The sequence below is a fragment of the Epinephelus lanceolatus genome, chromosome 2 (assembly GCF_041903045.1).
Source record: "Epinephelus lanceolatus isolate andai-2023 chromosome 2, ASM4190304v1, whole genome shotgun sequence".
Lineage (NCBI taxonomy): Eukaryota > Metazoa > Chordata > Actinopteri > Perciformes > Serranidae > Epinephelus > Epinephelus lanceolatus.
Window position 1 is genome coordinate 12,414,993 of NC_135735.1, and position 26,855 is coordinate 12,441,847.

Genomic DNA, 26,855 nt, shown 5'->3' on the forward strand with positions numbered 1-26,855 from the left:
ATTGTGGTGGTGTACAGAGCCAAAATGACGACAACTGTATCATTGTCCAAATAATTATGGACCTGACTGTATGTAATCCCTCCAGCATGTTCTGGGTCTGCCCCGGGGCCTCCTACCAGGAGTGAATCTTATATTCCATCATTTTCTTTAATAAAACCAATATATTTTATTCCACAACACTTACAGGCCACAAATCCATTAACAGTTAGACTCAGGAGTAATCTCAAAGTAGCCTATATCATCTGCTCAGTTACTGCACTGATAAATACAGTATAGATTAGACAAGAGAAGCATTCCAGCTATTAGTGAGCACGTCTTGGGCTGCATTTGAAACCCGTCTTATCGCAGCCTGTTTGTTGTCAGTTAGCCACAACTACATGCGCTCTTCCTCCCCTCTCGCCTCATTCTGACAGAGCACAGACTACAGACTACTGTAAACTGACAGAATTCCTCACAGATAAGAGCAGCAGGGTACTACACAGCTCGAGACTTTCTCCCTGGCTTAAAAACTATGGGGAATTGTTTTTCCATTGCAGTGAAATTTTGAATGAGAACATTGCCTTTGTTGAGTAAAATGTGCTCGCCATCTGATCTGGTGAGCACATTTTACTCAACACAGGCAATGTTCTCATTCAAAATTTCACTGCAATGGAAAAACAATTCCCCATAGTTTTTAAGCCAGTTCTTGCTGCGCTCCTGATGTTGGTGAGGCACATCCCTTCCTTTAGCTCCACCCCTCTCTTTTAAACTACAGCCTTACCTTTAATGAAAGTAAATGTACAAAAACAGTTCGAGACTGCTTCACATCAGATTTATTCCCTGTCCTTTAAAATAAAAATGATATTCATGCTTTTTGCCTTTTGTATAGGGCAACTCAAGTATGACAGGATGACAGGGTGATCAGTTGTTCAGTGGGTGGAGCAGGCACCCCATGTACAGAAGCAATGTCCCTGCTGCAGCAGCCATGGGTTCAAGTCCAGCCAATGGGCCTTTGCTGCAGGTGGTCCCCGCTCTGTCCCTCTTTCATGCTTCCTGTCGTGAAGGGAAAAAGTCCCAAAAATAATCTTAAAAAATAAAAATATATATACGACAGGATGGCAGTGAAGGGACACAGGTTGGAGTCAAACTCAGGCCGCTGAAAGGACTCAGCCTATGAGGCGCACACTCTACCAGGTAAGCTAGAGGTCGCCACAAGATGCTGAACTTTTGTATTCCGTCCATCCATCCATCCATTTTCATCCGCTTATCTGGGGCCAGGTCGTGGGGGCGGCAGGCCAAGCAAAGCACCCCAGACATCCCTCTCCCCAGCAACTCTTTCCAGCTCCTCCTGGGGGACCCCAAGGCATTCCCAGGCCAGATGAGATATGTAATCCCTCCAGCGTGTTCTGGGTCTGCCCCGGGCCTCCTACCAGTGGGACGTGCCCGGAACACCTCCAGCTGGAGGCGCCCAGGAGGCATCCTGATCAGATGCCCGAACCACCTCAACTGACCCCTTTCGACGCGAAGGAGCAGTGGCTCTACTCCGAGCTCCCTCTGGATGTCCAAGCTCCTCACCCTGTCTCTAAGGCTGACCCCAGACACCCTACGGAGGAAACTCATTTCCACCGCTTGTATCTGCGATCTCATTCTTTCGGTGTGATGGTGCCAACAGAACCACATCATCTGCGAAAAGCAGGGATGCAATTCCGAGGTCCCCAAACCGGATCCCTTCCTCCCCCCGGCTGCGCCTCGAGATCCTGTCCATGAAGATCACAAACAGGATTGGTGACAATGGACAACCTTGATTGAAGGGACAACTTTTGTATTATAGAAGGTTTTTCATTGATAACACAAGATTCCTCAGGGCAACTCCAAACTCCATCATCTTCCAAAGACCAGTGTTTCCCTTTCTTTTAACTTCATGGAAAGGAAAATGCAGCAGAAGCTTTACAGTTGGTAAAGGACATTGACAACCATTGCTTTATTGTTTGTTTTAAACCTTTAAAACCTGACCAGCCTGTATCCCCGAAGTAAAAACTAACACATCACAGAATTTCCTTAAGGTTTTGAAATTATATTAAGCACTGAGTGGGTGTCACGAAACCTAAACACAATACAATGACACACTATGATGCTGTACACTCCAGGGGCCAGTGCTGCCATATTAAGATGTCAACGAGATAATCACACTTTTAGCTGATAGTTAAAAAGGTGTCACGGCAGCACTGCTCTGCAAATGGACAGTATTGTGTACCATTACACAACAGCACATGCCTGGGGATTAACCGTGGGCCCTGTCCTGTCTGTACCATAAGGCTGTGGGGGGCCACAAGCTATTGTCACAGCTGTGTCACAGCACACACACAAAAATTCTGCAAATCACAACTTTAGCTTCCACTGCTCCGCTGCCAAATCCCAGCAGTAATGGGGCCACTGGCAGCTGGAGGCCTCAGTCGTTTACCCTGATAATAATACCTGTAGCTCAGGACTATTAGGAGAACTTTTACTCTGCGGTGTTGCAAAACAAGACATTGGAGGATGAAATTTAATCTAAGGGCCACACAAACTGAGCCTCCAAACAGATCACTATTGTTTGTTGACTCCATTTCCCATTTAAAGGTTTTAATTAAAAGAACTAGTTAAGCTCATTTTCACATAAACAAAATTGCAAAAAACAACACAATGCACTTTCTTCTCTCTGTCTCACTCCGGCTACTGTTAGCAGCAGTGAGTTAATGAGGGGAAATGCAAAACGTGGGGAAGCTGAGCCTTTGAGGCCAAAGCCTCCCTCATATAATGGCCTACTAAAGAAAGGGGAGCTTTGTTCAGTGTGCAACACAAGCAGGTTCCTCTTTAATGACTTCATGTGCATGCCAATCACTTACGCCACACAATCCCATCATGAGGCCGCAACACTTTTCAGGACATCCCGATCATGTGAGCCGGCAGCACGTGACTCCTGTTCTGCCCCCAAAACACAAGCTGCGACTGGGTTCAGCAGGTAACACCTCAGGGGCTGATGGTGGGGGTCAGGCCTATTTTCAGATTGTGTGAGAGACTCTGTCCCTGCAGGAGCTCACGGGAGCTGCTGTGGATGTGAAGGAGTCACAGTGCAGGGCTGGTTTTTACCTCGATTATAAAAAGAACAAAACGGCCTGTCTGTCTGTATTCATGCTCATAAAGAACAAAGAAATGAATCTGGGGATACAGACCATGGTAACTGTTGTAACCTTCTTCCTGCGGTTGCAATTTTACAGAGACTGCAACTATTAAACAGTGGTAATATATTGCATGTAGGCCTATTTAATCTACTGCTGTGGAGGGGTCAGCAACAAAACATATTTAGAATATTTTCACTGCTCTACCTCAATGTCACACTGTGATTTCCAGGGGCAAAATGAAGCAGATATATTGCTCTTTTCAAAGCCAGACTCCATTGAGAAAACCAGTGATTTAACACTGCTGAAAACAGGAGCTGCTGGTCTATCGCTCCTTGGTCAATTGTTTTGTTGGTGTTTTTGTGTGACTTCGGCATGTACAAAGATTAGTTCGGATTCACCAAAGTCACACAGTAACACAAACCGACTAACTGATCGAAGCAGCAGTAGACCAGCAGCTCCTGTGTTCAGCGAGCTAAAATTACTGTTTTTGTCAATGGGGTCTGGTGGCTTTGACGAGAGTGCAGTTGGACCCCAATCCACAGCAGTACATTTCTTAGCTTCTGTGTCAGACTCCAACCTACTTCTCCAAACTGGGGGTGTGCCGACTGACATCTACTCTTCGTAATACACATACTATGGGTTAGAACCCCATACAACCCCATTTTAAAGAATGCAAACTCTCCCTTTAAGCACAGTAACAATCACTAAGTATCTGGGTCACACTGAACATTAAGCAGGAAATGAACCAGATCTGCCCTCTTCAGTTTGAGATGTATTACAAAATCATGTGCTTACAAAAGTTTGTCAGTTAAAACAGTAAAAAATAACAGCAGAAAACCCCAACATGATGATAAATCCCCAAAATAATAACTTAAAGCTGATATGCTGATTATCTATAATAGAAACGCACTGCTGTGGTCACCCCAGCAGCAATAAGTCTCTTTACCTCACTCTAAATTTAATAGCCATACAAAAGGTCTATAGAATTATTCTATAAAGCCACAGACACGTTTCACTGTCATAAGAACATGAGGTTATATATAAAGACAGAGCTGTTCTGCTGCTGATGAATTTCTTATGACACCAGGGTTTAAAAACTGCAGTGATGGTTTGCTCTTATGCCTCAGCTGGTCTGCATCTGACGTGTGCTGCAGTGTATTTATGACACACTCAAACACAGAGGAAGTGTCTCCTTTTTTAGAGATGTACGACAACATGTAGCTGACACATGCTAAAGGATGGAACTTGAGTTCTGAAGCACAGAAAAAGTAAGATATTATACAGATGACTCTTACAAAATCTCAGTCCTGTTTGCAGTGTGACAACCATCTTTACTGGTGACTGATTAAGAGGAAGTTCAGCCAGTGGCCTCACTTTCAATGTGACATATGAATTTTTATGAACTTGAGCTGAACTCATGTAACAGTACGGCCACGCCCCAGGTTGTTACAGGAGACAGGACATGATGTATAAGCTGACAAAGCCTTAAGGTATTTATTGTTTCCCAGAGACGGACACTGACTTATAGGTCCAGTGTGTAGGATTTAGGGGGATATATCGGCAGAAATGGTATACAATATAATAAGTATGTTTTCTTCAGTGTATAATCACCTGAAAATGAGAATCATTGTGTTTTTGTTTCCTTAGAATGAGCCGTTTATATCTACATAAGGAGTGGGTCCTCATCCACAGAGTCTGCCATGTTGCAGCTCCATATTCCTACAGTAGCCCAGAACAGACAAACCAAACACTGGCTAGATAGGGCCACTGTGTTGGCCACCATAGTTCGCAGCCCCCCTGCGTCGAGCCGAACAGCATCGGAAAAACACAGATTTTTAACTTGAAACTGCCTTATTCTGTTGGGGGTCGCGGGGGGGCTGGAGCCTATCTCAGCTGACATTGGGCGAGAGGCAGGGTACACCCTGGACAGGTCACCAGACTATCACAGGGCTGACACATAGAGACAGACAACCATTCACACTCACAGTCACACCTACGGACAATTTAGAGTCACCAATTAACCTGTGTGTCTTTGGACTGTGGGAGGAAGCTAGCCTGGAAATCCAGACCCAAATCTAGAAAGATTTAGGGTCTGGATATGAGTAATGCAAATGGCCCAACTCGAGGGGCAGCACCAAGCATGCATTTGAAAATATCACTGCACACAATTGGATAACACTACGACCAATCAGAACAATACACGGGGTGACGTATCCAGAGTAGGGATAGACCGATATGGATTTTTTAGGGCCGATGCCGATACCGATTTTTTTCCATCACCCTTAGCCGATGACTGAAGTATTATTATTACTATTATACATTCAAATAAAAAAAAAAGAGTTCAGTGCTTTTAAATCTTCCAGTAATGTCTTTATATAATAAGCAAATATTTAAGCTGACGCATGAATAAAACAACAACTACTGTACACAGTAGGATTCGCTGCATGTGCGCTGCAGGGTCTTCCGGCAACACAGAGCTGCCCGTGGATGCCTGTCTGTAAGTCATGCCAGGGAAAAATAAATCCGCGAACCCACGCGTGTATCGGCCGATGCCGATACAAGTAAAAAACTCAAATATCGGCTCGATATATATCGGCCGGCCGATGTATCGGTCTATCCTTAATCCACAGCGCTACCAGCGGCGCTAACTGGTAGATTAGACTCTTGCTGTATCCGGTCGGCAAAACAGCAAAAACATCCTTCTTGCAAAGGAAAGACTCGAGCGCCGTCTTCTGTTCCTCTTTTAGAGAAAAAGCCAAGTCTAACTCGTTCATTGTAGCGGCCAAAGCCGTTTCAAACAACTGGTGTTCATCCGTAGCCATCTTGCAATGTTTACTGACTGATTCCGGACTTCGTCGTCGCAGCGCTCTCGTCATCTGTTTAGCTCGCCTCTGGCCCGCCTATATCAGATACACCGATGTGATTGGTGCAGCTCGGCTCCAACGGCATGGGTAATGAGCATCATTACTGATTGCCAGAGTGACTCGCTGAGCAAACTCAAATTGTGCTCTCGTGAGAACTCTGGATTTCCAGGGTAGGAGGAAGCCGGAGTACCTGGAGAAAACCTGCGCTGACATGGGGAGAACATGCAAACTCTGCACAGAATCGATCCCCCACTCTGGGTTTTCCTGTTTCCAAAATGTTTGGTACGCATGGGTCAAAGTTACTCCCATCAGGTCTCATTTTATAGATCACAAGTCTTTTTGTGGGAAGTGGCGTACACCTCTTTCAAGCCTCGTTGTGTGGTTCGTGGTCCATGTGTTGTGGAGGGAAGGAAACCTCCACAGATGATTTGGCTCCTGATTAAAACCTCCTGAACATCTAAATCTAAAATTATCAGAGAAGAAAGGTGAGCACACATTAGCCAGTGCTAGGCTAGCGGCCTGTCTACAAAATGCCGAACAGTGTTGAAGAAACACTGATTTGTAACATGACACTGCTTTATTCAGTGTTTTTACTGGTTTAAATCACTGGATCTGTTTGTTTTGGAGAGGAGGAGACCTCTGGGGATAATTGGGCTCATGGTAAAAACCTCCTGAAAAACAAACACTTAAGGAATCCTAACCAGGAGTTCACGCTTGGCACATGGAAGAAGTTTTATCTGGTTGCAATCTGCGTTCATCACTGCTAGATGCATCTAAGTCCTACACACTGCTCCCTCAGTCCAAGATTACGTAGCTGTGACGATGAAAACTTTGTAAGAAGTGCTGCATCTTCCTGGCAAAAGTTTGTGTACTTTCAATCTTAGGAGGTTACACGCTTTCTACCAGGTATTTCCAAGTCGAACTAAAGGAGCAGATTGTTTTATTCCAGTGCTTCAAAATCTTCACATAGCCACAAAATCTCCCTACAGATTAGCTCCAAACTGAGCTCTCAACCTTGTGATCCACAGCTCCGCTCTCTCAGGTGGTGTCGGTGATATCGCCCGACACAGACGCAGCCCGACGTGCTACAAACTGAAGCCAGTCTTTTAGAAATAGCAGACAGAGGGGGCCTGTGGGGTGTCAGATGTCGACAGGGACCAGTTGCTGGAGTCTCGGCCTGCGCCGCCTCTCATGCTCACAGCAGCTGTGTCTTCTCAGACCTCACATTCCTGCAGGACAGACCCACTTTACTCTCATCACCTGTGCTGATCTGAGAGCGGCGCGGGCTCTCAGGGGGAACCTCAGAGCTACTCGAATTAAAGTCAGTTTCTTGGACTTAGACACAGATATGAAAGGATACAGGGATCGAAAGCAACAATTATAAGTGGTTTTACTAAGTGAAAAGACAAAAACTTGGCTGAAGTAAGGCACCAATCCTGCTCTACATCCAAGGAAGTAGATTTTGTTTGAACTTTGAGGGGGGTGCGTATAAAACAAGGGAGGTTGGAGGTTCTCCCCGAGGACATACTGAGCGCCAAACACTTCATTTCTTGCCTCTAGTGAGTGTTTTATGCACGACTTTGTGCCTTTCCTGCTCCAATTTAATGTGCAAATGTCTAAGTTTGTCAAAATAAAAGTCCTCTAGTACTTTCATGTCATTATTGTAAGGAAAAAATGCACGTTCCAAACACTGAGAGGGACATGTTCTCTACGCCCCCCCCCCCCCCCCCCCCCCCCGAATCTACGCTTCTGTCTAAATCTCAAAGGGGTACAATTATATAATTCCTCCACAGACACACTACAGTGTTGGAAGAAGATTAGGGGCACACTGGCTGTTCATGGGTTACTGACCATGAATTGCTACGTCCCTGCTTCCAGTCCAGCTGAGGACCTTAGCTGCATGTTCCTCCCCTCATTTTCTTGTCACCACTCTCCTGACAACTCCATAATAAAAAGGCCTAAAACGCCAAAAAAGAATAATCAGCGAGTACGACATGGCACTGTTAATATAAACTCACCACCGAGCAGCACAGACACACTGAACACAGCCTCTAAAGGAGTGACAAAACATCTTAAAGCAATGTTGAAGGGATCTTGCACAGAATGATAATCTGGTGCTGTGAGTTTGCAGCCTGAAGTCGACTCTCTGTCCCAAGACGAGCACCCATGATTCAGCAGCTTCCTCACCCCATCAGACCTCCCTGTACAATTACAGCAGCTTTGCAGTCTTTATTGCCTCGGCTGCATTATAAGCTGTACTTAGTGACCTCCACTAAATAATACATGTAAACATTTACCCCACCCTGCTGCAGCCAACACACTCAAACTTCATCCTGTGATGAACATGAATGCAAAACACCAGATTTGGGTGCATTATCTTAAATAACTGGTTTATGTAGAGCTATAGTTGCAATATGTGCTTGGATCTGTTCCCTGTATTTATGCTGTATCATCCTGTATCATCCTGTATGTGCACTGGGATGTTGTCTGCCTTGTTTGTTTTAATGCACGACAACCTGCACAGGGACTACAGATGAATTTTAGATTTTTAGCTGAATCATATTGGTGCAAACTAGTGAGAAATCTGTCCCAAATAAATCAATGAATTAATCAAAATGCATTGTTTCTACAGGGTGTCACATGTCTTTATGGCTTTAGATGTAGGTCCAGCTCCCTATAGACATGACTGAGCTGCAAACTTTTCACAAGCATATATACCACACACACACACCTCTGTTTGTCACTATCCATTCAACTAAAGCACCTACTGATCCCACACACACCTCAAACGCATGGAAACCATCTTGCAAATGAGTGCAGATTAAAAGCACAAGTTTCTTGATCCACTGGTTTCTTGCAGCCCCCACAGCCGCTCAGTGTTCCCCCAGTGGAGCAGCCCACCACACACACACACACACACACACACACACACACACACACACACACACACACACACACACACACACCAGTGTCCAACTACCAAACATCACACTCTTACCTCCAGACGTGAAGTCAGTTGTAAAGTGGGACTCAAGTTTTTCCGTGTGCTCTCAGGATGGCTTGCAGACAGAGCCACACACACACACACACACTTGTGGCCACACAAAATGCCTAAGTCTCTATTTAATTCCCTGCATTCCCTCTGAATTAATTTGTTTTCGTCTTCTTGTGCCGCCGCTCGCCTCCGAAACAACTCCTCCACATTCAGGTCCGCGCCTGATACATGCGCATTTTGTTGTTATTGATCCGTGCCGGCTTCGCTGTTGTTGAGTATTTAAATAAAGCAGTCCTTCGCGGATCGGTGACGGTCGCTGAAAACTCCACTTTGCCTTGCTAATCAGTGCGGCCGCGGCGGGGACGCGCGGCTGTGCGCGGTCACGCTTCCTCCTGGGCGGGGAGAAGACAGAGAGGGAGGACGGAGCCAATGAGCCGAGCCCCCAGGACCAGGACCAGGGCTCAGGCTGCTGGGCTGGCTCTGCCCTAGCGGCCGCTCTGGGTACTGCAACTTCCGTCTTCATCACTGTCATAATATTCTCATGCACATTAATTGGAAATTTAAAAGTGATTAATACAATTTATGACCACTAAAAGACTCAGATGAAGATGAAATTATAAACTTTATGGTGAAAGAAGATATGGATGCCTTCTCATAAATACTTAATGAATAAATTCAAATTGAATTTCCTCTTGGGAATTAATAAAGTATAGAAAATTTAAAAAACTTAATTAAATTAAATGAATAAAGTGAAGGAGATGTCCCCTGCCAGTCACACAGAAATATAATTGTAGAATAAATTAATTAATTAATGAAAATTGAATTTCCCCTTGGGGATTATTTAAATATATAAACATTTAAAAAAAATAATTTAATTAAATTAAAAGTCAAATTGAATGAATAAAGTGAAGGAGATGTTCTTCAAAAGTATTCACCAATAGTCACATAGAAATATAATTGTAGAATAAATTAATGAATTAATGAAAATTGAATTTCCCCTTGGGGATTATTTAAGTATATGAAAAAAAATCAAATTAAATAAAAAATTAAAATAAATTAATAAAGTGAAGGAGATGCTCTTCAAAAGTATTCAACAATATTCTCCTGCCAGTCACACAGAAATATGATTGTAGAATAAATAAATGAATGAATGAATGAATGAATGAAAACTGAATTTCCCCTTGGGGATTTGAAAAGTTTTTTTTTTTTTCGGTAACATACATCTGGAGAAACAAAGATTATTTCACACAATTTTTCTCACAGTCAATAATCGAAAAAGGAATAGCCTGAAGCTATGGGCTTATTTTTGCCTATCCTATGTTAAGCAAAGGATAACCCAGAATATCAACTATACCAAAGAAAGGAAATGAATAAATGAATAGTTAAATACATTATACTCTAAATCTGAACTAGTGGTTAAGTCCTCATTTCATTACTGTATGTTGGGCTTATGTGCTTTTGTTAAGTACGTTTTCCTTAATGTGCTTTGGTTTTATGGTGATGTCACTGTCTTGCTAATTGCATTTGTGTGCTGTTGTCCTTGCTGATGTGCTTCGCTTTGTGCTTTTGTGTGTTTGTTTGTGGCTGTGTGCTTTGGTCTATGCTGTGTTTTATGTTGTACTTTTGTATAGTACGTTCTTCAAGTTTCTGGTTATATGGTTATGTCATTGTTTTATTAATAGTGCATATGTCTTGTAGCTTTAGTGCCTTGCTATGTGCTTTTGTCTCTGGTTATATGCCTGCTCTGTGCTTATGTGCCCCTCTATGGGCATGCCATCAATCTTCTCTGTCTTCTTTTTATCTGTGCTTAATATGAAAATATTACCGGCTATTTCTGTGATTAGTATTAAGAAACAGTTGTACACACATTTAGCACTGTTCTCACATCAGGAAATTCTGGCAACACCTTTACAGATTTGTCATTAACCATACCTTTAACTTTACATTAGGGACTGTTCGTTACTTATGAGGGGTGGGGGGTGGTGCAAAAAAGGGGAGGCATGCCAAATAAGTTTTTAAGCACTGGGGAGGGACTTATGTTTTTTGCTTTGGCTTAGGTGAGGGGCATAGATGTTGAAATGGTTGTATTTTGTATTTATTTGTCTGCAGTTTTTTTTTTTTAAAAGACATGCCTTCTGGGTGGGTTTGAAATTGCTAAAATGACACCATTAATCACAGACAGGCAGAAACTGTAAAAACAGAAGTTATTGTCAGTTTTTCAGATATCTGACCACCCTTGGACACATCATGTGTGATTTGGCCCAAAAATAAATCATTTGCACTGACTAAGCAGCAGGCATGATGAGAGTGAAAACTGAGGCTTTTTTAACTCCAGGATTTTGTCTTTAACTTTTAACTCCAAACATTAAGGGGTAGGTTTTAAAACTCTAATGACTGATTTATGGTGGAGACAGGGTCATGCATTTTTCACCTGTCACTCAGGGAGGCTCAAGGAAAAATATCTGTAGCTTCAGGGAGGGTCAAAATACTACTAGGCCTACTAATAATAATAATAATACTACTAATGCTAATGCCAATTAGATCTAATATAACATCTAATAAGATGTGCATTTGTGTCACTATTCCGTTATTATTATTATTATTATTATTATTATTATTATTATTATTATCATTATTATTATTGTTATTATTATTATTATTATTGTTATTGTTATTATTATTATTATTTCTTCCTGATTATATGCCCTGACAGAGCATTTATTAAATATTTTTGTCTGGTGCGATATCCCCCTGGTGCGCATGCGCTGACAGAGCATTTATTCTGCGTATGCACCACTGATGTATAAAGAAAACTCACCCGTTGAGCATATCTCATAGGAATGAATGAGGCGCCATCTTTGAACGCTGTATCCAGTCTCCTTCCAGTGATGGAGCGAAACAACCGGAAGTACGCACTAAATAACACGTCTGCTATTACTACCAGTACACCCCACCTTTTAAAATGATGCTTCAACCAGATCTGAGTGTGTACTTTGTGTTTGTATGAGATTATAGTGACCTGGAATGTGTTGATTTTCACATACGTGGCCGTTTTTCTGATTATACAACTTTTAAATGTACACACCGATAACTTTTAAATCACTGCAGGTAGTGAAACAGACTGGTAGCGTGTCAGTTAGACGCATTGCGTAGGCATCACTGTCGCAAAAACGTTCAACGGTTTACGTTAGTCACTGCGATGAGGGATAAGACTGCAGTTTTCGGGATACTTTTTATCTGAGTGTGTCTTTTACAGGTATGGACATTTAATCAGCCTCGTGTATTTTAATGTGTCAGTACACGGTTTATGTTCCACAGGGTGAAATGACTGTTCAGCTGAGTTATTTAGCTTCGTGTGATGGTGAAAGTGGCGGTTAGCTAACCAGCTAATGCTAACGTTAGACCGTTTCGTCCAAAACAAGATGAACTAAACGCATTGCAGTAATGTGATGCTCCGCAGTGGCATCACCGGACACCGGCAGCCTGGAGTCTGTCAGCTATTATGGCCGATCAAACATCGTTGTAAATAACTGATAATAGCATTAGCGTTATGTTTTAATACGGAGTCAAGTAACGTGTCTCTGAGTAACGTTAACGGTCAGCACCAACGAACCAAAATGGAACCATAGCGGAATTACTCCGGTGTACTCCTCGGTGAAGTTTAGCTGGTTCTGTTGGCTTCTCTTTACATGGTAACGTTAGAACTTCGACACAGCCTCATCCCCAGATTCAGTAGTTGTTTGGATAACTATCAAATGAAGCGCAATAATTGGGTTTGACTCATGTTCAGGATGATTTTTGTGACACATTAGAGTGAAAGTGTCATTGTAAAACTGAGATTTCAGTTTATCTGTTTAAAAACAGACCAATGTCTACTGTATGACAACTATTTCATTACTGATTATTGAAAAGATCATGGTTCCAACTAATCTTTGGTGTAAAAACTAAAAACACAAAATATAGAAATAAAAATGCCCATTTCATTTGCCGTAATCGAAATAAACACCTGCAAACTGCTTGTTTTTTGACTCATATCAGCCTTGCATAAGGGCTGCAATTTATATTTTCATAATTGATTAATCTGGTGATTACTTTCTTGGCAGTTCATTGAAAAAAAATGGATGTAAGAATCCACATTACAATCACAATCTCCTAAGATCAAGGTGACATCTTTAAATTGCTTGCTTCTTTTGACCCACACTCTTAAACCCAAAGACATTTAGTTTGCAATCACATAAGAAAAAAAAGAAAAGTAGTTGATTTTCACAATGAGGCAGGGCTGCAACTTATTATTTTAATTGTCAAATAATCTGTCGATCATTTTCTTGATCAATCGATTTGTTGTTTGGTGTTAAAAGATGTCGAATTTCCCAAAGCCTAAGATGACTTCCTTAAATGTCTTGTTTTGTACAAAACCTAAAGATAGGCCTATTTAGTAAAGAAACCAGAAAGTATTCACATTTAAAAAGTTTGAATCAGAGAATTTTCCTTTGTCTTTTAAAAAATTACTCAAACCGATTAATAGATTCCAATTGTTTTAGATTTGTTAAATAACTAACAACTAATCAATTAAACGTTGCTGTGTAGGGCGAGAAATATTTGGCATTTGTACTAATTCGATAAGTAAAAAGTTAAATCAGTTATCAGAATCAATGTGGATTCATTTCCCGATGTTTGACTTAGTAATTGGCGAAATATTTCAGACTAAAATCTTCCTCTGTGTTTTTCAGACTGACACTCCGTGTTGGAGGATGGACCCTGTAGTGCTGAGCTACCAGGACAGCCTGTTGCGGCGCTCTGACGTGTCCCTGCTGGAGGGACCTTACTGGCTCAACGACCAAGTCATTGGTTTCGCCTTCGAGTACTTTGCTGCTGAGCGCTTCAGAGTCCTGGGGGACACCATCACCTTCATCAGCCCAGAGGTCACCCAGTTCATCAAGTGTGCTTCCTGTCCCGATGAGTTGGCCCTGTTCTTGGAGCCGCTGGATCTTGCCTCTCGTCACTGGGTCTTCCTAGCCGTTAACGACAACTCCAACCAGACAGCAGGGGGATCCCACTGGAGCCTTCTGGTCTACCACCACAACTCCAACCACTTTGCACACTATGACTCTCAAAACGGCAGCAACTCGCTGCACGCGCGGCGCATTGCCAGCAAGTTAGAGCCTTTCTTGGGCGCAGGGAGAAAAGCGCTGTTCGTGGAGGAGCCCTGCCCGTCGCAGCAGAACAGCTATGACTGCGGCATGTATGTTATCTGTATCGCTGAGGCCTTGTGTGAGAAGGCCAGGGCGGAGGGCTCCCCACGCCTTCCTGTGCAAATCATCACCCCAGCCTACATCACCCAGAAGAGGGCTGAATGGTGCAGACTGATCCAGAGTCTAGCTCAGAACGACCTCTGCTGCTCGCTATCTTTTCCTTAGCACGTTGATTGCCCCTCACTATATGCAGAACAGCTGTCAGCCTCTACATATCTACTGCTGGAGCATCTGAATGCACTCCTTGAATACAGTATATAACTCTATATGACCTTTATTTCTATTACAGTCTCTATCATACTCCATAACACAAAAAAAAGCTTAAAAAAAAAATAAACGCAGTGTTACGAATGATTCATGAAACATTTGGTGTCATGTTTATGCCTTGTATATGCACAGCAACATACAATATGTAAACCTGAACACCAGCATGCCTATAAAGGAATTTACTCTCATGTACATATTTAGTGAGGATGGAGGATATGTCATGTCAAAGAGGAGGCACAGACGTTTCTTTTCTCCATTGTATGAGTTTGGGGCGAATGTAGAAATGTTTACACAGATTATTGCTCAGGGTCATTTTGAATGAACTAGAATTGACGCTAAGAATGTGAATCTTAACTTTGGCTCCTACTTTATGTCACATATTCATTCTGTTTCTCACGCCGAAAAAAGGCGTTGCGTCAACAACTACGAACTTTTGAAACGTTTTAAAGAAAATCGCTGTATGAGGGTACGACATGCAATGTGGGCTGTGACTGTTCATGGGGCAAAGGGCAATGTGGAGCGGTGGAATGTACGATATGTTCTCACGGAAAGCAAGTATCAAACTCGGTGTCTGTTGAGCTAATAAATTTTATTGTTGTCACATTTTTGTTGACAAAATGGTAAATTTGGTTTGTGGTTTTTGTTTGAGGTCCCTGCTGTCGTTCTTTTCATCAAGTTAAATTAAGTTAATCTGTTAATTTAGGTTCGGGAGTAGGGCCACACCTCTAATTATAGCCAAGCCTACTTCTACCTGGTCAACCCATCCTGCTGTGTTTTTCAGATTCCTCGACCCACCCTCCCCTACCTCATACCCACCATCATTCCTTCATCCTCTCTTCCCTTCTCCCCTCATCTCTTCTTTTTCAGTGTGGTGCATACCTCTCCCATGTCTCATTCTGAGTACCGTCTGGGGGCCTGTGATCAGCTCGGGTCAGCCAGATCCCCCCACACTGAGTCTCCCTCTGCCTGATCTCCAGTACATCCTCCCACATCAACCTAACCACCTAACCCACCAGTCCTCAACAACTAACACCTCCTGAATTACAATCAAACATCTAAATGACATATTGTGCCGTGGTCCTTGGTAGTGAAAGCCTAATTTTGGTAAAAGGTTAAATTTTCCATCTGCAAAGTTAACCTCTGAGACCCACTGGGCTGACGGCAAACCCTGCCGACATTAGAGGCTATAGTGGGCTGAGAAATCCAATGTCATCTGAAACCAGAAGACCTAAGGAATCCAGTTGTCTCAACCATGTCATGCTAGCTTCTCGGGAAGGTGGCTAAGTAGTGCTCCAAAGTTAGGCTAAATTTTGGCGAGGGGAAAAGGGCATGGCCATTGTGACAGGGATCCCTTGACCTCTCACCTCAAGATATCATTGAAAATGGGTTCAATGGTTACCTATGAGACATGCTATAGACATGCCCCCTTCACTCTCATGCAATTCTGGGCAAAAACGTAAAAGTATGGAGTATAAATGTGTTATTTTCGCCTATTGTATTTGAATATTTCTGCATACTGGGGTCCCTAAACAGTCTTGGGATTGTATAAATTGGGTATGACTATAAAGCTGAGACTCTAGTGGATTCTGTGAGGCCAGTTTTATTCATGTGAAACAATGTTTGACCCCATATTAGCCATTTCATTGTAGTGAGACCATTTCTTCAAACTTTTTTTGACCTATAGTGACCTTTATGGATAATCACAGCCTCATGAAACTTTACAATCACAAACTAGAAACCTCAGGCATTCAGAGGATGGATGACTCTCTAAGGTGTATGGGAAAAAAGAGGGTTTCTCAGCAGTTACCAGAACAAATGCTCACTGTCCAGTCACAGAAATGCAATTCTAAGAGAAATCTCCAAATGTTTAAAAGTGTTGAAATCAAATCACAGCATGTTTTTAAGGTCTTGGTGTCTCAATGGGACCCACCACAGACCACCATATAGACACTTTGAACATTATCATGGAGGTATATGATGGTCATTCCCATGCTGAATTATGTCTCATAAGTTGTTGCAGCAGATATTGGGTTGATACCATTTGTAACACAGCTGTGGTGCTATATTTAAGCATTTTTGACCTCTTGAGTACTGATGAAAATGGTCAACAATCCCTCAAAAAATGCTTAAATTTAGCACCACAGCTATGTTGCAATGCTATCAACCCAAAAATTGCTGCAATAACCAATGAGACATAATTCAGCCCGTGAATGACCATCATACACCTCCATCATAATGTTCAAAGCCCCTATACACTCTAAACTTTAAATACGCACCAAACCAAAACGCAATGTTTATTACAGATTTGTGACCAGAAAATCTTGACACAAAGCTGAGCTGTAGCTCAAACTAATCTTCAGGTTCCCAGCTTTCAGATGATGTTTATCACTTACATGTGGAACATACTCTTGACCTGCTAGCTCCCACTAAAGATCCTCCGTCCCCCTAAATAAGACAAAAGTAGGTCTCAGGGGATTAACTGGATGTTATTTTGAATGAGCCTCACTTAAGTATTTCAAAATGTATCAATAGAAAATAATGATTCAAAAACTCTGCCTCAAAGAGGGAAATGAAATTACAACATAAATCAGGCTACACTGATTTTTAAAAAAGTAAACAGGAGTAAGTATCTGACAAAACGCTCTGGGCAAACGTTCAACTTTTTTGACAGTTTTCAACCCTCTTCGCTAATCTGTGTTTAAAATGTATTGAAGTTTGATCCCAATAGCTTATCCTTAATACAGTATTACTGTTGTGGTTTGAAAGAAAGGAACATAATACTTACAAGACTGGAGCAGCCTGATGGATCGCAGCTAAATAAAGCTGAAACACATGAGGGGAAAAGTGTAAACTTCATTGTTTTCTGACTGCAAGAAATCCACACAGTTATTGTTCAGATGACTGAAATAGAGACTTTCACTTCACCAATTCTAAAAATATTTAATCTTCATCTATTAAAGGCAATGGCATCAAAAATATCCACTGATATCATTTCCCCAGTCTGTGAGTAGAAGGTGAGTTACAGTCCAAGCTGTCATCCAGGATTGTGTTTTAACTTTAGAAAGCTCACAGGAAGGCCAAACTGTTCTTTATTTACAGCTTCACCATTCAGACTCTCTGACATATTTATAAGAGAGCGTTACTATCACAGCTGGAACAGGATTTAGAGTTTTAACATTGACAGATATGCAGCCAAGGGAGTATGTTTCATTTCACTGCATTCATTGTATTCCAGTATTAGTATGTACTTATTATATTATTACTAAAATGAATGTTATTGTAGCTACTGTCAACACTGTCTGCTCTGCATCTCTCTCTGGCTCTGGCTCTCTTTTGTCGTTCGATTAGATAAATAAGATTTAAACCAGCTTAGTGTAGAACCTTTAAGGCCAATTAAATGTTCCAGTCTCTGTGACAGGATTTGATGGTCAATTGTGTCAAATGCCACACTAAGATCTAATAAAACAAGTACAGAGACGAGTCCTTTGTCTGAAGCAATCAGAAGATCATTTGTAATTTTAACTAGTGCTGTCTCAGTGCTATGATGCACTCGAAATCCTGACCGAAATTCCTCAAATTAATTATTATCATGGAGAAAGTCAAAGTGAAAGTACCTTTCAAAGATCCTTTCTCAAGGATCTCTGAAAGAAAGCGAAGATTAGATATTGGTCTATAGTTGGGTGGTTTTAGAAGAGGTTTAATGTCTAATAAGTGTTAACTAAAGGTAAGACTTCCTTAAGTAGCCTAGTTGGGATGGGGTGTAAGAGACACGTTGATGATTTAGATGAGAAGATTATTGAGGTCAGCTGTTGAAGGGTAATCGGGGAGAAGCAAGATTTGTGATACTGGGCTTTATAAATAAAATTGACTTGACTTCATTCTGGGAAAGGGGGCATATATGAAACCTTGTGTTTGGGGTTTTCCCCTGGGACATTTTGAGAGTCAAACACTTAAACTCCTGCATTCTGATGATTTTTTTTATGCATAAAGTTTTGCCTTTTTTGCATCAATTTATGGTGCAATTTTAACATGGGGGACACATGCACATGTTCTAAATAATGCTCTAAATATTAACACTAACCCCGCCATTGACGAGATATTCCAGCAATCCGTATTTTCACTGTTGTAAGATCTTACTATATAATGACGAAAACTCTGTCTGTGTGTCTGTTCCACGTTTTTCTCCTCACTGACTTGGTCAATCCATGTGAAATTTGGCACAGTGGTAGAGGGTCATGGGAGGATGCAAATGAAGCAATATTACATCAATTGGCCAAAGGGGGGCGCTATAGCAACCGATTGAAATTACAAACTTTGAATGGGCATATCTCATGCCCTGTATGTCGTAGAGACATGAAACTTTGCACAGAGATGCCTCTCCTCATGAGGAACAAATTTGCCTCAAGAGCCCATAACTTCCGGTTATATAGATTTTCCGCCATTTTGAATTTTTTGAAAAACACTTAAAATCGATCTCTTCCTAGGAAGTTTGAGCGATCTGCATGAAACTCAGTGAACATAATCTAGGGACCAATATCTAAAGTTCCCTCTTGGCAAAAGTTGGAAAACTTACTAAAACTGAGCTTCTATAAGGCAATGAATATTGCGGAGGGCGTGGCTCATCACATAAAGGTGTATAACATCTCAAGGGTTTCACCGATCACCACGCAACTTTGTAGGCATATGACCACACATAATCTGAGGGGACCCCTCCATTATTGACCCCATCAAACAAAATGAGGGCGCTAGAGAGCTAATTTCTTATCTAGGCCTAACCGCCATATCGATTTTTTACTAAACTTGGTAGATATGTAGAACAGGACGCCTCAAGGTGACTGGAGAAATTTAACTCTAATTGGCAACTGGGTGGCGCTATAACAACAGAAAAATGCTTAAAAATGTCTAAAATGCGACCGATCGCTGTGGCTCCCCCTGTGGACCAATGTTGTTGTTTTTTTTCTAATTTTTGGTATGACTAAGTCATGGTATGGTATGCTGTACATAATCACGGAAACTGTCAGTGTGTCATTCTGTCAGTCAGTCATTCTGTCTGTCCCATGTTTTTCTACTCACTGATGTGGTCAATCTATGTGAAACTGCACATAGGCATTGAGGATTGGCATAGGTAGAAGGTGACAAAGCTACCAATGGGTATGGACTAGCAGAGGTGATTTTGTACTTGAAAATGCAGTTTTCTCAGCTTTTTGTCCGAAATGTTGTTTTTTTATGAAAATGTACAACTTCAAGTGTTAATAAAAAAGGAATGGAATAAGATAGAATAAAATATTTTTTGTGTGTTTAAAAACAGAAGGTCTTTTCTTTAATTTCATGTATATAATGTGTACATATTCATAGAACAAATTATTCTGTGGGGTTTTTAAAGATGAGTGAATATGATCGAAAAAGCTGGTGGTGTTCGGGGAAAAGTTCCCAAATCTAAACCTGTGCATGCAGCAAAGAAACACTAACCACATATAGACGTGGGAACAAAATGAACAAAAATGTTTGACATTCAGTAAGTGGAAGTGGAAGAAAATAAGAAATAATTGTCCAGTCTTTATTATGTAACTGCCTACCTAGAAAGCAAAAGCTAGTCTGGTGAAAAGTGAAGATTAATCACACTTTAGATAAATACATGTCTGTATTGGCTTTCTGAAAGCAACCTGTTGTTGAATATTTAGACACAGTTTAGAGGGGATTTAAAAATCTGAGGGGACTTTTAAAAGCTCTGACTACAAGTTAATTGAACACACTCAGTGTATAATCAGGAGGACTCATCAGTAGCTGTGTTGCAGGAAATAGAAGCCACACAACCTCGAGACCTGGCTGACTGCCCTGCTCTGCTCTTAAATTCACTCTGCTTGGACTGTTTCCACCCTCTGCTCTCCTTCCTCTGGCATCCTGTGCACATCTACGTCCCACAGGCGTATTTCACCCGGAGTAACCAGTCAGACGAGCCATCAGGGTTTACTATTGTCCCAATAAAATGCCACAAAGCCGGGGCATTCACCACCCAGGCAGTACACTGCATTAGTGAGACAAAGAGCCTGGGGAAAGGAACATTCATTTAGACAGATCTGAAACTAAATGGTCAATTTACCAAGTCCGCTCCACGAGTGCTTACAGGGAAACACAACTTGACATTCTGTTATTGTCATCTCAGTTCTTGGTACTCTAACGTACAGTAGTGCACAGAGGTTTTGTGTCGTAATCTGAAGGAATGCTACAAAAGCACACTTTGTTGTGAGAAGGAAAACCTAAACTGAGATGGATAAACTTAAATCCTGCAAAATCCTGTACCATGCTCTTTGCTCTTTTGGCAAATGATGCACAAATTTCTGTGGCGTAGAAGAAAGCTTCTTAGTCTTGGTGCTTTTGTTCTGCTGTAAACCAACAGAAGGCTTACTGATAATCGCTGTCGTAATTAGGAAAGAAGGTCACGCTTCACCCTCAGGACCCAGGTTTGAGTCTCAGTCTCTCTACTGTTCCTCAATATGCACCTGCAGAGGTGGAGGAAGGTACTTGGACTGTAAATAAACTGGGTTTATTACTTTTTTTTAATTGGGTGGTAAACAGACTGGGGATAGTTGTTTATTGGCTGTAAATAATTTGGGAATTTGCTGAAATAATATATGAGTTAAAAGAAGAAATGTAAGAAAGGGGTAGGGACATAAAAGTTTTACTTCTGCCAACTCCTTTTGGTCTGGTATATACTTTTATTTAAGTAAAGGATCTGAGTACGTCCTACACCATTTCATATTTGATAATATTGGTTACTAATCAAAAAATGTTGAGATCTATAAACAAAGTTAGACCAAAGGTACTGTAACATGAATGAGAGTCACATTAATGTGGTTTGGTCCTTGTGAACACAGCTTTAAAAGCAACATGTTTTAATGCTTGAACACTTAATCAACATTTACAGACCTTGATTGGATATATGCTCTGAAAAACATTAAAAACATGTCTGTTTCAACAGATTTGAGCTCTACCTTGATTAAAAACAGACATACAGCTAAAGGAATGTAAGTATGTTTTGTTTTTAATGTATGCCCAGACATACACCTCAATTTACAGACACAAACAAACACAGAGCTCCCTAGCGAACTCACTCACCACTGTTCTTCATCTGTGTTGTGTATAATTGATTTCAGGAGCAGCAGCCAAGCTTCCCCTCCAGGTGGTTCGTATTTACTCGTCAGATAGAAGCCCTCTTGTCTGGAGCAGGTACATATACATACACAAATACACACATACACACAAACATTTCCATAACGTGAGCTCAGAACTGTCTCTGACCTCTGTCATAAATAGGAAAATCTGTTGTGGTGTTCTACATTACATCATGTCCTGTCACAAAACATCTGCAACCAACTCCAAAAACTTGGAACCATTTTAGCTTCATTTACAGCAGCATGCGTGAGAATCACTTTAATTAAAACAAGCAACATCCTATCGAGGGGCCCAAACCGACGTGGTTACATCCTGGACGGCACTGTTTCCAGGTGTGCGACTGCACTGTAACACGTCTTGTTCAGGAGGTGTAAGTAGGTCAAGCCCGTACCACAACATCACATCAGAAATGAAGAGAGAAGGCAAGAGTTAGATGCTCCATTGCATGTGCACCATGATTCCCCTGAGATAAGGCTTCACCATTGTGCTCTGTGTTAACAAACTGTACCAGTGAAATGCAGAAGTGCCAGCCAGGCTTGTCCATCTCCTTTGATCAGGTGGTAAACTGGAGTTGTTATGTAGGTCAGTCATTGTACGAGCAGTAATGTTCTGTCCCTGCAGAAAACAGCTGGGAAATTACAAAACAAAGACACCTTAGAGAATAAGAAGCTCAAGGCTCCAGCTTTAATATGTAAAATATTTTACAAATCCTAAAACTCATGTGAAACAACAGAACAAAACCATTAAAACATATTTTGGTGTAACTAAAGCTTGTCTTTGATCAACCTCTGTTAGAAACCAGAGAAATTGAAGCACTACATATCTAAAAGGCATTCTGTAAATTGGCTAATATCTAAATAAGTAATCACATAAATCCCATTTTAATATTAGCAATGGGAAAATAAATAGCCAAATCACCAGTGAATATTAAACCTATTAAACCCTGTCAGATATTTTAAAGCTTGAGGTTTGGGGAAACACCCTTATATATTTCCAGCCAGGAGCTGGTTAGCTTAGCTTAGCATAAATGCTGGAAAGATTAGGAAACAGCTCGTCTGACCCTGTCCACAGATAACAAAATCTGCCTTTAAACACCACTGAATGGTTAATTTTTTACACTGCACAAGATCTAATGTGTTGAGGTATTTTGTTAGGTTTAGAGGTGGTAGGTGGATTTTGTGACCTTCAGAGAGAGCCTTGCTGTTTTCCTGTGTTTGTGCTAAGCTAAGCTAAGCTAAGTGGCTGCTGACTGTTATATTTACCATACAAACAAGAAAGTGGCGAGCCTAACTGTTTCCCCTAACTGTTTAACCCCTCTGTCCAATATTTGTGCTAAACTAAGCTAAGTTGAGCAGCTGCTAACTGTTAGATTCACTGTATAAACAAGGGTGACTAGCCTTGCTGTTTTCCATAGCTGAGTCACTAAACTAGCTGTTCCTGTAGCTGAGTGGCTAGCCTAGCTGTTTCCTGATCATGTTTCCCTCCTGTTTCCAGTATCTGTGCTAAGCTAAGCTAAGCTAAGCTAAACAGCTGCTGACTGTAACTGTTACCATACAAACACGAGTGGCTAGCCTAGTTGTTTCCTGTAGCTGTCTCCCACTGTTTCCAGTATTTGTGTTAAGCTAAGCTAACTGGCTGCTGACTGTTACATTTACCATACAAACAAGAGTGGCTAGCCTAGCTGTTTTTCCCTAGCCATTTCCCCTGTTTCTGGTATTTGTGCTAAGCTAAGCTAAGCAGCTACTGACTGTCACGTTTTACATACAAACGAGTGGCTAGCCTAGCCATTTCCTGTAGCTGTCTTCCACTGATTCCAGTATTTGTGCTAAGCTAAGCTAACCAGCTGCTGACTGTTACATTTAAGACACAACAAGAGCAGCTAGCCTAGCCATTTCCTGTAGCTGTCTTCCACTGATTCCAGTATTTGTGCTCGGCTAAGCTAAGCTAAGCTAAGCTAACCAGTTGCTGACTGTTACATTTACCACACAAACGAGAGTGGGTAGCCTAGCAGTTTCCTGTAGCTGTCTCCCATTGTTTCCAGAATTTGTGCTAAGCTAACCGCCCGCTGACTGTTACATTTACCTTACAAACAAGAGTGGATAGCCTAGCGGTTTCTTGTAGCTGTTCCCTACTGTTTCCTAAGCTAAGCTGAGCTAACTGGCTGCTGACTGTTACGTCTATCACACAAACAAGAGCATGGTTAGCCTAGCTGTTTCCTGTAGCTGTTTCCCCATTTCCAGTATTTGTGCTAAGCTAAGCTAAGTTAAGCTAAGCTAAGTTGAGCAGTTGCTGACTGTTACATTTTCCATACAAACCAAAGTGGCTCGCCTAGCTGTTGCCTGTAGCTGTCTCTCACTGATTCTGGTATTTGTGCTTTAGCTTAGCTAAATTAAGCTAGCCAGCTACTGACTGAATTGTATCAATCTTCTTGTCTATTCTCAGCAAGACTTTAACACAAAGTGTCTTTACAATAGCTGTTACTTTAAGTGTTAAAACTTTCTAACACATTAATACAACTATTCAAACTGTCTTTAATAGCTCAAACTAAAAAGTGTGAATATGAAAACTTATTCTTCTTAGTTTCACCACTCGTGTGTCTTCTTTAAAGATACTGTGTCACTTGGTGGACACATGTAACCAAAGCCACTGATTGTGTGGAAAGTGTACACACACTGAGTTGTGATGACGGACCGCAGATCTTTGGACTTGCTGGGTTGAATTAGTTATTGCTGGAAGGAAAAGTGGAGAAATCCAAAGAGCTGATTAAGTGCAGATGCAAACACAGAGAGAACAGAGACAGAGGAAAAGATGAGAGTGAAGAGGAAAACGAAAAGGTACATTAAATTTAATTCCATGGTAATGTTCGTACATTTAATCCAACCGTGAAGATTAAGACCCTCCCTGATGTATTTTCCTCCACATCAGGGCTGCACTTCAACCCATGAAACAATAAATAGTATCATGAAACTTTCACAAACCCAGACTTTAATCAGAATTCCCATCAAGAGAGATTTTGTCCAATAAAGAAGAGTTATTCCTTCAACAATAAATTCTCCTTTATATACGATTAACCATGTTTAATATATTTGATGTTCAGCTTGTCCCAGGAGTCATTTTGTGTTGAAATGTTGTAATATATTGTTTTGGCTCACACCGCCCAAAGTGACTTTCAACAGCTCTCCAGAGGATGGGTGTGAACCCGATGCTCTCAGTCAATGGCGGGCACGTGGACGAATAAATATGGTGAAGCAATCCGACTTGTTTGTGAACACTCGGGTGTGTCTGTGGTCACAGCCAACCTCCGTTAATCAAAACACAGTTTAACATGTGGCTGCTTTGAGGTCTACTGGCAGGAGATAAATAAAACATTTACAATTGAAACACTGAAGTAGCTGACTATATTTTATACAATCAAACTCAATTGTAGCCGCCTAGAATGATGTCATGCTTTCTTGTACTCTGTTTCTCTATGGAAATAATAAAAATAGACAACTATTAAGTGTTTTTTCACAGAGTTAAGTATTGATTTTTGATCATGAACAGAACATGTGGACCAGCTAATAGAGACTTGTTAAATCCAATACCTGCTCATCTTACACCATCCACTCATTGTCATCTACTTATCAAGGGCTGGGACGCAGAGGCAGTAGGCAAAGCAAAGCACCCCATACGTCCCTTTCCCCCAAGGTGTTCCCAGGCCAGATGAGATATGCAATTCCTCCAGCGTGTTCTGGGTCTGCCCCAGGGCCTCCTACCAGTGGGACGTGCCTGGAACACCTCCAACAGGCTGCACCAAGGAGGCATCCTGATCAGATGCCGGAACCACCTCAACCAACCCCATTCGCGAAGGAGCAGCACCTCTACTCCAAGCTCCCTCCAGATGTCTGAGCTCCTTACCCTATCTCTAAGGCTGAGCCCAGCCACGCCATGGAGGAAACTCATTTCAGCCGCTTGTATCTGCAATCTCATTCTTCCACTCACTATCCTGAGCTCATGATCACAGGTGAGGGTTGGTACGTAGATGAACCAGTAAACTGAAAGCTTCACCTTCCGGCTCAGCTCCCTCTTCACCACGACGGTCCGACGCAGTGGCCACATCACTACAGAGGCCGCACCAAACTGGCAATCCATTTCACGCTGCATTCTACCTTCACTTGTGATCAAGACCTCGAGATACTTGAACTCCCTTGCTTGAGGCAGTCACTCTCCCCCGACCCAGAGGGAGCAATCCACTGGTTTCTGGCAGACAACCATGGCCTCAGATTTGGAGGTGCTGACTCTCATCCTGACCCCTTCACACTCGGCTGCAAACCACCCCAGTGCATGCTGGAGTTCATGGAGATTCAAGCAGAGATGCAATTCTGAGGTCCCTAGACCGGACCCTTTCCTCCCCCTCAGCTGTGCCTTGAGATCCTGTCCATGAATATCACAGACAGGAGTGGTGACAAGGGACAACCCTGGCGGAGGCTAACACCCACCAAGAACGTGTTTGACTTAACGCCGAGTATGTGGATGCATCTCTCACTTTGGTCATACAGGGACCGGATGGCTCGTAGCAGTGAGCCCGGTACCCAATAGTCCCACAGTACCCCCCACAAGTCGTAAGCCTTCAAGTCCACAAAGCACGTGTAGACTGGATGGGCAAACTCCCACAACCCCTTCAGCTGCCTTGCAAGTGTAAAGAGCTGGTCCACGGCCAGGACGGAATCCTGAATCTGAGGTTCGACACTCGGTCGGAGCCTCCTTTCCAGCACCCTGGAGTAAACTTTTCGGGGGAGGTTGAGCAGTGTGATGCTCCGATAGTTGGAGCACACCCTCCGGTCCCCTTTTTTGAAAATGGGAACCACTTCCTCTTACACCATCTTACACCTTTTCACATAATCCAAGTTGTATTAAAAGAAAAATTGTTCTCTAAAACCCTTTGTGAGGCTTTGCCAAGTGAAACTGTGGTATAAATGCACATACATCCATCCTAGACTGTAAATTAGCCTTCTTTTAAATTCATCTTTTGTGTGTGATCTCATAAACATGCACTTACATGGTTTTTCTAAAGCAAAACGTAAAGAGGAACAATATTGTTTTACTGCTCCAGTGTAGAATATTTCCATATGATGTACGATGTTTGTAATTATATTCTCTCTGGATATTTGGTTCCAAAACCCCT

General features: G+C 41.9%; 2 protein-coding genes across 15 annotated transcripts in view; one reads left to right on the forward strand and one right to left on the reverse strand.

Annotated features, from left to right (window-relative positions):
* Positions 1-9,404, reverse strand: part of myo9aa (myosin IXAa) — a 164,030-nt gene extending 154,626 nt beyond the window's left edge. For 12 of the 14 annotated variants that reach the window (XM_033627395.2, XM_078174079.1, XM_078174078.1 and 9 more), the window contains exon 1: positions 9,003-9,404. The gene's annotated coding sequence lies outside the window, so the exon portion shown is untranslated. The remainder of the gene's footprint in view (positions 1-9,002) is intronic. The other 2 variants (XM_078174073.1, XM_033627135.2) reach the window with 1 other exon arrangement.
* A 2,760-nt stretch (positions 9,405-12,164) lies between these two features.
* On the forward strand, positions 12,165-15,143 carry senp8 (SUMO peptidase family member, NEDD8 specific). Its single transcript, XM_033617749.2, has 2 exons — positions 12,165-12,255; positions 13,730-15,143. The coding sequence occupies exon 2, from the start codon at positions 13,751-13,753 to the stop codon at positions 14,414-14,416; it is 666 nt and encodes a 221-aa protein (XP_033473640.1). The 5' UTR covers positions 12,165-12,255; positions 13,730-13,750; the 3' UTR covers positions 14,417-15,143.
* Positions 15,144-26,855: the final 11,712 nt, after the last annotated feature.